Source organism: Microtus oregoni, unplaced genomic scaffold (genome assembly GCF_018167655.1).
Source record: "Microtus oregoni isolate MIOR12 unplaced genomic scaffold, Mior012 000008F_ref0000371, whole genome shotgun sequence".
In the NCBI taxonomy this organism is placed as follows: Eukaryota; Metazoa; Chordata; class Mammalia; order Rodentia; family Cricetidae; genus Microtus; species Microtus oregoni.
In genome coordinates, this window is record NW_024543067.1 from 25533571 (window position 1) to 25547386 (window position 13816).

General features: G+C 42.6%; 1 protein-coding gene across 1 annotated transcript; it reads left to right on the forward strand.

Annotated features, from left to right (window-relative positions):
* The first annotated feature begins 1551 nt into the window (after positions 1-1551).
* Mmp27 (matrix metallopeptidase 27) lies at positions 1552-12503 on the forward strand. Its single transcript, XM_041657681.1, has 10 exons — positions 1552-1683; positions 2550-2788; positions 4450-4598; positions 4678-4809; positions 7682-7843; positions 8029-8152; positions 8822-8952; positions 9962-10121; positions 10909-11012; positions 12268-12503. The coding sequence occupies exons 1-10, from the start codon at positions 1588-1590 to the stop codon at positions 12501-12503; spliced, it is 1533 nt and encodes a 510-aa protein (XP_041513615.1). The 5' UTR covers positions 1552-1587.
* The last annotated feature ends 1313 nt before the right edge of the window (positions 12504-13816 follow it).

Here is a 13816-nt window from a genome sequence, read left to right on the forward strand (position 1 = left end):
GAAGTCTATTCTGGAGAAAAGTAGGTCTACAGATGGAAGCCCTGTCATGACCACCCCCACAGTCTCTTTCTTTCGCAGCCCACTTCAGTGTTGCCTATGACCAAGACTTGCCAACCTTCCCTACTGATAGGTGGCGTGAACCTGATTCCTACCCAAAATATGTAAACTAAATATTGTGTGGTGTTTCTCAAAGGACATTCGAATTGCCTTCCTTCCTTCCTTCCTCATGTTACGCTGCCTGCAATGCAGGTACAGTGGCTGGATCTTGAGAAACCACACAGACCCTGGTAACGTGGAGTAGTCCGAAAAACCACAGACTATCAAACCTAGGATGTTCTTACACAAGGGAAATGTAAATTTTAGAATTATTAACCATCTGCTATTTTAAATTTTTCTGTTGTGTTCAGCTAAATCTCACTCAGATTAATACATGGAAGGCCTGAGACACAACCACCTCCCGCAAAGAAGGTTTCCAATTCCCCAGTCCGTTCTTGAATATAGGAATTTCCAGGAAAGTCCTAACAGGTTGCACATCACAGACTCACCAAACATTTGAAGAAAGTTTGCAGTGTGAAAAACAGAGGCCAAATAAGTAAGTCTGAGAAATCAGAGACAATCCTGGTCAAAAAAAGAAAAATCAAAATAAAGAATGTTTAATATATCAACTTCAAAAAGACATTATAAAAGCATTCAAATACAAAACTATAATACATAATAATAAATGAACAGTTACCAAGATAGCTAGATAGTGCTCCTTACAACTGAAGACAAGAGAGGGAGGAACATTTGCTGTGCAAGAGGCAGATCTTGGTTAGGCTCCCCAGAACTCATGCAGAAGCTGGCTCCATACCACATGATGCTGTATTTTACTTAAACTAATTCCTGATTCAATTGTCTGTTGGGCCAAAATTATCTCAGGGCCTGTACCTCAAGACATGTAGAACAGAAAAAAACCCTGGCTTGAGTTTGAAGGATAGTCTCAAAGCTACCATGTGGGGATGAGACAGCAAAATCTAGGCAGATGCCCCTCCAGCCATAGGGAGGGGTTGACTGTCTCTCGTTGGCTGGAGGTACCCCCACATCACATGTCACTTAACCTATATAAGCTGACGCTCACAGTAATAAACTGAGTTCCTGCTTTGACTTGACTCCCTATCGCGTCTGATTGTCCTGTGTGGTGCGGCTGCAGAAAGGGCGGATAGCAAACTACTCACCTTTCCTTGCGGAATAGGCTAAGGAGGCCTGGCAACTGTCTTTTTGCATCATATATCAAAAGATATGCTAATGTTTCCAGGCAGAAAAATTATTTCAAAATCAATCCTGAAATCTATCAATTTTGAGAAGAGAAAGCCAACTTGGCACCGTGCTATGTAATATATTCATTTCAAAAGTAAGAAATCTGCCGGATAAACAATCACAGACTCTGATTGCAACATCCCAGTCTATCGAGGGTGGAGGGAGTCACGGGACACTTCGTGGCAAGTGCCCTTTGCTGTTATTAATTAAATGAATAGTTCATGCCACGTCTCACTGTGAGCTTTCTATATCCCATGCAAACAGGAAGAAGCTTTAACTGGAGAGGCAGGAATGAAGGGCCTTCTGCTATTGAATTTTATAGCACTTTCTTCTGCATTTCCTCCAGACCACAAGGACACAAATGGCAGACTCGATCAACTGGCAAAGGTAGGATCTCAACGCATGCTATTAGCAACTGACAATAAAATGTTCCATGTATGGCTTCTTTCAGGACCTTCCAAGATAGCAAATTCCTGCAGAGTCCCAGAGGGTCTCAGAAGAATGTGGTCCCTTCCATGTATCTAACTCTAAAGACATGACTGGTCTGAGGTGAAGGGAAGGGGCAGTGGGAAGGAGATTGAATTCGCTCCACCTTCAAACTGTGGTCACTAAGGGGCCAACAGGAGAGGAGAAAGGATCCGTTTACAAGGATAGAAATTTGTATAAAAACATTTCAGGACAACAAACTGCAGAAATGTATAATCTAAGACCCTTTATGCACATAAACTATATGTGCTTGTGTATGTATATGTCCAAAGAGAGATACACAAATGTGTGTATGCACGTATAGATGTGTGTATATGAATGTATATATGTGGAAAAGCATGTGGCTTTAGCAATTCCTTCTGAAAGCCAGTCAATTTATCATATTTTTGGTTAAATCATGTAAGTTTGCGGAATAGATAATCACCCCTGATATCTCCTGAAGTTTACAAAATAAAAGGAATAGCAAAAATGCATAAGCTGCATTGGCACCGAAGAAGCCGTGTGGCTCATGTTAGTGGAGGATGCATACTGCATGGACTGTATTGTTTGGCTAACTCTCCTCCCCTGTAAGTCAATGGTTGCTGGCCCTGGAGGAAAACACGACGCCCCCCTTCCCCTTTGCAGCCTGCCCTACTCTACCCTTGCTATTTTTTCCTTTTTATCCTCCCTGCTGCCAGAGGAGACTCAGGCCACTTAGTTTCATTTGAGAATATTTGCTTTTCTGTAGCCTGTGTCCTCTTTTTGTCTATTTTTTTTATTTTGACCAGGCATATCTCAACCAGTTCTACTCTCTTGAAATAGAAGGGAGTCATCTTGTCCAAAGTAAGAACAGGAGTCTTTTAGACAGCAAACTTCGGGAAATGCAAGCATTTTTTGGATTGACAGTGACCGGAGAGCTGGACTCAGACACCCTTGAGATCATGAAGATGCCCAGGTGTGGGGTTCCTGATGTGGGACAATATGGTTACACCCTGCCTGGGTGGAGAAAACACAACCTCACATACAGGTAATATCTCCACCAACTTACATAAACTAACCCAAACAATTAATCTTCAAGAAGCAACCATCACAATGGCTTTCTAACTCATCTCACAATGCACGCCACTTTATGGGTTCTCTGTATGCTGTCTCCACGTTAGACCTAAGCTGTGGGATGTATTGATACTGCTGCCTTAACCTCAGAGAAACTAAATCCAAAGGTTGTTGCAGAGGACACAGGCTTAGGGAAGGAGACTCTAATCTCTAGGTTCTTTTCTACAGCGTAAGCTCAGGACAGGAAGCATTGCTGTTTGCTACAATATGTTGGAGGCAAGATGAGGTATACAGAAAGATGGGATGGCTGCTTGTGTGTGCATGTGTGTGTGTGCGTGTGTGTGCGTGTATGTGTTATATCTGTGTATGATGTGTATATGTGGTGTATAGGTGTACATGGTGTATCTGTGTGTGTGCATGTTTGTGATGTGTGTGTGGTATGTATCTGTGTGTATATGTTTGTTGTATATGTGGTGTGTGTGTGTGTGTGGTGTATCTGTAAGTATATGTTAGTGGTGTGTGTGTGTAAGATATGTATGTGGTGTGTGTGTGTGTGTGTGTGTGTATGTATGTGTGTGTGTTTTAAAGCTGCCAAATCTCAAATCTTGGGTCCTAGTATAAAGAGGCATTTCTTTTCAGCTATCTAAGGATAAGGGGCTACAAGAGATTGACTAAAAAATAAATAAAAAAGAAAGCTAGCTAAGGGGCTAGAGGAATAACTAATTAGTTAAGAGCTTTTATGCTCTAACTGAGGACCCAGGTTCAATTCCCAATGTCCACAAGACCATGCACTGTTGTCGACTGTGTGTGACCCCAGTTCAAATGGATGCAATGCCCTCTTCTGACTTCTGCATGCCTTTGCACACATGTAGTACACATACAAACCCTCAGGCACACCCACACAAACAATAGATAGATAGATAGATAGATAGATAGATAGATAGATAGATAGATAGATGATAGATAGATGATAGATAGATAGATGATAGATAGATAGATGATAGATAGATAGATAGATAGATAGATAGATAGATGATAGATAGATAGATGATAGATAGATAGATAGATAGATAGATAGATAGATAGATAGATAGATGATAGATAGATAGATAGATAGATAGATAGATAGATAGAAGATAGATAAGTAGAAGAGAAACACTCTCTAAGCATGAGCCCGGAAGTGAGCCAACAAACTTTGTCTTCCATAGTGCTTCAGGTTCCTGACTGAGTCCCTCAGTGATGAACTGTAACCTGGAAGTGTAAGCCAAACAAACCCTTTTCTGCTGTAAGTTGCATTTGGTCAACGTGTTTTATTAAAGAAAGTGAAATGAAACTCTGTTAGGTTTTATAAAACTACATTGTTTAAATAAAGTGGCAGCAAATGTTAGATAACAGAACAATAATATAAGTCACTACAGCCTGTGACTGGTAAACTACAAGTGAGATAGAAAAAAAAAGAAAGATAGATAGATAATAGGTAGGTAGATCGATAGATGATAGATAGATAGATAGATAGATAGATAGACAGATAGATAGACAGATAGACAGATAGATCACTACTTGATATATAGATGATAGCTAGATCATTTGAGCATGTATGTATCTGTAATTGTTGTAATTTTGCCTATTTTTCAGAATAATGAACTACACTCCAGATATGACACGAGCTGATGTGGATGAGGCTATTCGGAAAGCACTAGAAGTTTGGAGCAAGGTCACTCCACTGATGTTCACCAAGATTTCCAAGGGGGTTGCAGACATCATGATAGCCTTTAGGACTGGAGGTAAGTCTTGCAATGGGAGGGGATGTGGCGATTTCTAAGATCTCAGGATGCTAACTCTTCTCCCCATCAACTATCTCAGTCCATGGCTGGTGTCCTCGTCATTTTGATGGTCCCTTGGGAGTCCTTGGCCATGCCTTTCCTCCTGGTTTGGGTCTAGGTGGTGATACTCACTTTGATGAAGATGAAAACTGGACAGCCAAGGATGGGGAAGGTGAGTCTAATTTTCACTATGAGAAAATTACATTAATAATCTGTATGGTTAGCTGCCTCTTGGATCCAAATCTAATTTCTCTCATAATTTTCTATATTCTTAGATCACATTAGTGAAGTGATTAACAACTATTAATAATAATTGTGCTCATGTAGTCTGGTCCAAACAGAGCACTCACGGTGTTACCAGTCCTGTTGTGAGAAGAGTGTTTGCTGTTTAGCCGTGCACCCGTTAACATAGCACTATGAATGGCCACAGAGCCTGCTGCTCCACTGTGTAGCAAAGCTATGCCAGGTGTGCTATATGAACCCCAGAGGTGTGCTCAAAATTTCCAGCCTTGCAGCAATTCGTGCTCCTTAACACCCATACGCACCCCAGGCTGCACCCTAAACCAATGGCTGCAGTCACCAGTAGCTTGAAGACAGCCACAAAACTTAAGAGGGCTGGTGCTTTCAATCCCAAGGTTAAAGAATACTGTGTGGGTATATGGCCCATAAATAACCAATTTGAAAATGTATTCCTGTAGTAGGAGACTGCTCGTTCGTTTCCTGGTCACCCAGAACCAAATAATCACACAGAAAATTTATTAGTTACAACACTGTTTGGCCAATGATTCTATGTATTCCTAGCTCTTACATCTTAAATTAATCCATTTCTATCAATCTGTGTATATTGCCAGAGGGTATGGCCTGCTGGTAAGGTTCCTAAGGTTCCGTCATGTCCTTCTCCTTCAGCAGCTACATGGCATCCCCTTGGCTCCGCCTATTCTTTCTCTATATATCTCTCTGTTCAGATTTCCCACCTGGTTTTGCTCTGCTAAGTCATTGGCCCAAACAGCTTTATTTATCAACCGTTAAATACATATACAGAAGACATCACATATCATAGCTCTTCTCTATTAGCTACCCTCCCCCAACTGCAAAAGGATTAAACCCAGTTCTTATGTTTGATCTAGTCCCTTAAAGAGAGAATGTTAGTTTTATTTATTTATTTTTGATGGGCTTGACTACACTGGACAGTTTTTGTGTTGTTTTCAGCGTATGAATATTTTTCCTACACATGTTTATATAACACACGTGTGCCTGATTCCTTCAGAGGACATCAGATCGCCTGGAACAGGAGCTGTGGGTCGCAGGAATTGAATCCAGATTCTCCGGAGAGCAGCCAGTGCTCTTAACTCCTGACCAATCCCTTCAGCCTCAGTGTACTGTTAAATTTTTAAACAAAGCACCCAACTCCACTCTGCTGACACTGTGGCTATTAAGCAAAGGAGTAGGCTGCAGTAGAGCTTCTGGCTGTTACCATTCTTTTATCCCTGTCAGTGCCTCCACAGTTGGGGCTCAGGGTCTGACTTCCAAGGTCCCATGGAAGTAAGAGTCATGGCCTTCTTGATGGACAGCAGGCAAAGCTGCAGATCACACCAGACTCTGAGCTCCCAATACCCTGCTTGTGTTGGTTTAATTTCTACAAAGCCTGACCACTCCCTCCACTGGGCACATGAAGCTATTTCCTCCAGTGCTGTGAGACAGGTCAAGAAGTAAGCACTAGCTTTGCTTCAGGCAACAGGAGGAATCTGGGGTGAGTTCATGACCTGCCACATGAGTAAGCATCACAGACAAGGGACAGAGGAGGACTGTTGCACTCAGAACTGAGAGGAGGAGGGAACGTGTGTTTGCTGTCTGTCTTCTACTGAGGAACAACCACTATTTGTCTGGTTTTCATCTTGGTTCAAAGCCAGTGTACACGTGCTCAGCCAGTTATAAGAAGCAGCCTAAGCATTTATCAAACTCGGGATTGGCAACCTTTCTCCAGCAAGCTTCACTTTCACATCCAGAGCCAGAGGTGGAAGGTTTCACCATCTGACTATCCTTAACCAATAATTAGTGTTAATTGCCATATTACACATTGCTTCAAGCTAGCTGCCGAAGAAAACATGTGAGGTGAACTATTAAAAAGACCAGAGTTGTGGTCCAAGTTTAGAAAGGTTGGTTTTCCCAAAAAAGAGGATAAATATAACTCAACTTAGCCCTGCATGGGCTGGACGCTCCAGAGGACTTGTCACCTGCCCGCTGTATTACAGTCCTCTGGAGTAGAGAGAAGGCGCCAGCATACACTGGCCGAGCAAGAGGAACGAATACAGGACTGGGCAGGAGAGCTCAGTTGGAAAAGGTTTTCCCAGCTGTGCATATGGCTCTGAGTTCAACCCCCAGGACTGAATAAACTGGGTGTGGTAGTGCATGGCTGTGATCCTACACCTGGAAGGAGAGGCTGGGGGGTGAGGGGGTTAGGAGTTTAAGATCATCCTCAGCTACAACCAGGTGTACATGAGACTCCAACTCATAAAATAAAATAAAATAAAATAAAATAAAATAAAATAAAATAGAACTTAGTATAGATGAGAAATCAAAGTGAGACTGGAAATGAGGCCAAAGGGCTGTGCAAAGGAGTCTGTGGTTGGAAAAGGGCAAGGGTTGGATTGTTAGGCTAAAGGAAGAAACTGGGACTTTCGCAGTCAGTTGGTGGAGGACCACAGAAGAACGTAAGATGATCGTATAAAGTCAAGCAGTCCCAAAACTGGCTGGTCCATTTCTTAAAATAATACCATCAACTTGTTTTTGATTTGTTTTGCTTTGTTCTTGAGACAGGATCTCACCATGTAAACTTGGCTAGCCTGGAATACGTGTAGACCAAGTTAACCTAGAACATAAAGAGACCTGCCTGCCTCTGCCTCCTGGTTCCAGGAAATAAAAGTGTGTCCTACCCTGCCAGCTAAGCAATACTACTCATCTCTGAGTGAGTGCTCTCCAGTCTCTGCCCGCTGAGGTCAATTTCTTCGTCAATTCCCACAGACATGTTTTCTGTTTTTATCAAGGGTTCAACTTGTTTCTTGTGGCTGCTCATGAATTTGGTCACTCTCTGGGGCTCTCTCACTCCAATGATCAAACAGCCTTGATGTTTCCCAATTACGTCTCCCTGGACCCTAGCAAACACCCACTTTCCCAGGATGATATTGACGGGATCCAATCCATCTATGGTGAGCAGCATCGGGCAACTAAATGTGTATGTAACTAAACAGAAAGCTTTTCAGAGAGGAGGAAACGCAGATGGTTGCATCCTGAAACATTATCATGAAGTAAACCTGGGCTTGGGTAAGAGCCTGGTGTGGACACAGTTCCTATGACTTCTGAACCCACCATAGTCTTTCTTTTCTCCCTGAAGGAAGTCCACCCAAGACACCCACCAAGCCAAAGAAAGCCACTGAGCCCCGTGCCTGTACAGACCCTGGCCTAGCTATGGATGCTATCACTACCTTCCGCAGAGAAGTCATGTTCTTTAAAGGCAGGTAAACCTATCCCCTTGACACCTCACCTTCTTATAAAGACCCCTCTTTTCAAAGGAACCTGGAGGTAAACCGGAAGTCCTGGTCTCTGTAAGATCCCACGTGCTTCGCATTTGACAATGCACATACTATTCAAATGTTTTATTATATGCATACATCTCACACTTATTTGGAAAATTAATTCGAAGTATTTTAAGCAAATTTAACTTGCTAGAGCTTCTTGGCTAAAATGAACATTGATCTGAAGATTGTCTCAAAGTCAATGTACAGCTGATTTTAGGAAGCTGCTGTTAAACGTTGGGGACCTTTACACATCAGTTCATATCTGCGGGAGTACTTGTACCCTGGGAATCTGCATCTATTAATATCCATGTCTCCCACCTGCCTGGAGAGCCTGCTGCTAAGCATGTCAGCACACCACAGCAAGAGACTCTTCCTCAATAAGTGAAGTGGAAAACAATTAAAGAAGATACCCAGAGGCAACCTGCAGCCTCCGCACCCAGGCATAAAACACCAGTCACATGTTTGCCCCTCATACATAAGAGGCGTACACACATGCATGCATACCGCACCTACACACAAGTGCCACAGAAAACACAAACAGCAGGCTGCCACCTGCTGATGCACTCAGACACTGGGACAACATGTGTGAAGTGTTTTGCATTTCCCCAGGCACTTATGGAGGACCTACTCTGATATTGCTGATGTGGAATTTGAGTCAATTGCTTCCTTCTGGCCATCTCTGCCAGCTGACCTTCAAGCTGCCTATGAAAGCCCCAGAGATCAGATTCTTGTGTTCAAAGGTAAACTTGCCTGGCTCTTCCTCCTCTTTCCTAAATAGGACAGTGGGTATTTCGGTCAACTACAGTCCTCATCATAAGCTGAATGACAGAGCTTTTCCCCTAATTTATATCCCTGTCATAAGTAATGATAAACTAGGCTCTCTCTACGGCTACGACAACTCACTGAAAGAAATACATATGATAAAAACTATGACAGTCCAGAGCTGGTCAGCAGTTAAGAGAGCTGGCTGCTCTTCCACAGGTCCCGGGTTCGATGTCCCACATCCACACCACAGTTTACAATAGTCTTAACGGATTCAATGACCTCTTCTGGCCTCCATGGGTGCAGTGGTTTGAAAGGAAATGGCCCCCAAAGGAAGTGGCACTATTAAGAAGTGTGGTTTTGTTTGAGTAGGTGTGGTTTTGTTGGAGGAAGTGTGCCACCGTGGCAGTGGGCTTTGAGGTCTCTTTTGCTCAAGCTACTCTCAGTGTGACAGAAAGTTCATGTCCTGTTGCCCATGGAACAACATATCTAGCTCTCAGCCGATTCTCCAGGACCATACCTGCCTGCATGCCACCATGTCTACCGTGACGACAATGGACTGAATCTCTGAAACTGTAAGCCAACCAATGAAATGTTTTCCTTATCAGAGTTACTGTGGTCATGGTGTCTCTTCACAGCAGTAGATGCTGTAACTAAGACCACGGGGACCAGGCTCACACACTGCAGACAAAGCATCCATACACAAAAATAGTACTGGTTTAAAAAAAGTATAGAAGTCCATTCTTTTTCTTCCAAATAAAGTAGACAATCTATCTCACTTCTATGTTCCCCTTTATACGACTGTCATATTTAGCAAATAAAAATAAATAGAACAAGAAAAAAGATCAATGGAAGCATGAGATAACCAGGCTTGGAGCTGAGGAAATAGATATCCAGTTATTTCCAAACTTCCCAAGTCATTTCATCTCTTTTTCCTTGTAAGACACAGAGCAGAAAACATCTGAAGATACCCCTTTCTCTCTCTAGATGAGAACTTCTGGGTGATCAGGGGGTATGCTGTCTTGCCTGATTACCCCAAATCCATCCACACACTCGGGTTCCCAAGACGTGTGAAGAAAATTGATGCAGCTGTCTGTGACCACGACACAAAAAAAACCTTCTTTTTTGTGGGCATCTGGTGCTGGAGGTAACTCTGACAATTAACCCTTTTATGTGATTCGGAGGAAGTCATCAGCCACAGTATCACCCTACATAGACAAAACCAAAATCAATCTGCAGTCTCGTGGTGGATCACATTGAGGGCAATCTCTGGTGTGTGGCATTTACCAAACTAAGATGTTTGGATGATAATCTCCCTCCAGTTTACATAAAAAATAAGAAAAATAATGATCTATCAATGTGAACCAAATTTTCAATGACAGAAGTATAGCCAATAAGCATCTAGAAGAGGTACAAAGTGAGCCGGCATTTGCTCTAAGAATTCTTCAGGGAGAACTACTCTAACAGATGGTGACCCTTTTCCTCGATGGTTTTGTCAGTGGTGGTGGTTTACAGTTCTTGTCCACAAAACTATATCTTAGCCCCTAGCATTGTTCTTACTGTTTCTAAGAGATGGTAAATGGGGGATGGGGAGATGGCTCAGTCAACAAAGCACTTACTTTACAAACGTGAGAACCTAAGTTCAATTCCCAGGACTTAGATCAAAACTTGGGTACAGCAGCGTATGTGCATGCACGTTTGCAATTCTGGGTATGCATCCGCGCGCACACACACACACACGCACACACACACACACACACACACACACACACACACACGATTATTCAGTCAAACAATCTTTGCCATGTTTTTATCATTGGTCCTATTAGATGATTTCTTCTGCCAGTCCTCATAACCTGCTTGACACTAAACTGAGCAGTAGAAAGATTAAGTTCACCAAACAGACATCAAGCCTTTGGAATCTTCTCATGCAGGTATGATGAGATGGCGCAAGCCATGGACAGAGGGTTCCCACAGAGGATAGTGAAGCGCTTCCCAGGAATTGGCATCCGTGTGGACGCTGTTTTCCAGCATAAAGGTGGGTGTCGATGCTTCCACTGTGTAAAAGAAGAAAGCAACACACATTTAGTTTTGGTATAATTTTACCATTCTCAAGAACATACACAGGTTGATAAACATTACCCCTGTCCACACTACCAAACTGAGACAGGAGGTGCTGAACTGGACTCTGAGATGCTGCTTCATATCTATGTAAAGAGATCCAAAATTAACTTTAGTCCCCATTGATCTAAGACACTACCTAAAAGAGCCCCTAATGTGTGAAAGATAACTGAACTCACAAGATGGCAGTGATTCTCAAACACACATACAGATGTACACATGTAAATATATGTACATAGACATAATACATACATATATAGCTTGAGATGCATAACTTGGAATCCATGTATGAAAAAACTATGTTTCAAGTATCTGAGGCAGTAGGATTTTGGGTGAGACCCAGGAGATTTTAAAAGACTCTTTAGCAATTGGGTTTCTTGGTTGCTGGATTGGTTGGTTGAGGCTTTGTTGAGCTTGCAATTCTTCACTGTACTGAGGATTGACCAAGAGCCCCACTAGTAGCAGACAAATGCTCTGCCACTCAGCTACATCCTCAACCCAGAACCTTAGGTAAGTTAATGCACGAAGTCCACATTCTGGGTCTTCAAAGACAATCTCCTGGACCCATGAAATAACCGACGATCTAAAAAATTGTTTGAGGGCCAGTAAAACGGTTCAGTGGGCACAGACGCTAGCAGTCATGTCTTATAACCCAAATTTAATCACCGGATCTCATGTAAAGGAGGGTGGAGAGAATCAAATCCACAAAGCTGTCCCCTAAGCCCCATGCGTATACTATGGCAGGCACATGTACTCATACACAGTTATAAGGAGAATAATAATATTTTTAAAACATTTGATGCCACAATTGACTGTCTCCATGATATCTAACCAGAACCTCAAATCCTGAAATAGATAAAAAGTGTTGCAGATTTATAGAAATGAGGGTAGGGAGTCCAAGGACAAACTCAGAGGGGCCTTCTTTCCAGTGACATGCCTTGGGGTGAGCTAGCTGACAGCGGGGGTCTGGCTACCACACTCAGAAACCCTTCTGAAACTTGTTAGGCTTCCTTCTCAGTGATTTGCCTGGGGTGGGGTGGAAGCAAAGTCCATTTCTGTAATTCCACAGTGGCTCCTTTCTTTACAATGTTGTTGGATTCTGCATTCATAGAATTGATACAGAGGAGCAGTGAGCGCTATGCAAGAAAACTAACCAGGCCTCTTTCTTCTAGGCTTCTTCTATTTCTTCCGTGGGTCAAGGCAATTTGAGTATGACATCAAGGCCAAGAATGTCACCCGCGTGATGAGAACCAACTCTTGGTTCCGGTGTAAAGAACCGTTCAGCTCATCATTCAGTGTTGACTTCAAAGAAGCGGCACATTCCATTGCAACAGTGGTACCGCATCAGACAAGTGTGAACTTGTTCATTTTCAGTACTGTTCACGTGCTGACAAAAACATACAGTTAACAATAAATGCCACAAAGAAATCTTTTAACCTGGACTCTGCCTCGAAAAGACTCAAGAGTGGGAGAAATGACTCTGTGGTTAAGAGCACTGCTGCTCTTTCAGAGGATCCGGTTTTGATTCTCACCATCCACATGGCAGTCTACAGCTTTCTGTAACTCCAGGCCTGGACCCTGATGTCCTCTCTGGCCTCTGATGGCACTGCACACACACACGGTGCACAGACATACATGCAGACAAAACACCTATACACATACAATACAATGAAAAAAGTAAGAAAATTGAACCACTTCTTTAATAGCAAGGTGTTATTCTACTAAACAGCTGGGTGAGCTTCTGGCTCTTCTAACAGTGAGATTTTAAATAGGAACAAAATCTTTGACTTATTTTAGGCCTACTTCAAGCTTTGTAGACTTGGAAAAGTAAAAAATGTCTTAAAACTAAATACCAAAGACAATTCTTAATCTGATCTTTAGCATTCCATTTTGTTTGGTCCTCAGGGTGACCAGTTCAAAAGCCCGGTCAATTGCATCCTTCATCCCTACGAGAGCTCTGAACTCACCCATCAAATGCATTTTACCTCCCAGAAGTAGGATGAACGCATGGGTAAAAGGAAGAGTATGTTACACTCCAAGCCAGTCCTTAACAATTAAGGAACTAGCTAGAGCAGGAAAGAAATGTCCCCCCAGTCTTCCACAGGTTGCCCAATGTATTAACCATTTTTTACATAATATGATGTCAAGTTTTGTGTACATTAATCTCATATGCAAAAAATGTAGGTCATCCCTGTGCCCCATGTGTGGGCCTCACCAGAGCCTACAGACAAAAAGTTCATTTCCTCTTGCCTCCACCAGCATTTGCTAAGTTAGTAAACTCTTACAATTGGGCTTTATCTTTCTATCCTTGATGTACCATATTTAACAAAGCTCTTAATAAATCTTCTCACCCGGAAGTTGGAAGATTATCAGCTGAAGTTGATTCTGATAGGCTGCTATATTGAGAATGTATCTGTGAGAGTCAAAGTTACATTTTAAGTGTTAATTACTATGCCTTAGAGATCCAGGAAACAAAAATGCCTCTGACCTGCAAGCCCCTTGCCCAAGGACAGACAGTTACTGGAATGCCGCGTGTTTTCACTCTAACAAGTTTGTTTGCCCCATCTACACTGGATGAGCTTGATCACATGTGGGCAGTAGGCAGGAAATACGTCAGGATGTACGCTTGCCCCGGATTGGACCTGATGGGAAATACAGTGAATTGTGGGTTTTCCTTCTTAAGCCTTTGTCATACTTGATTCTGGGTCATTTCCTAGGAAC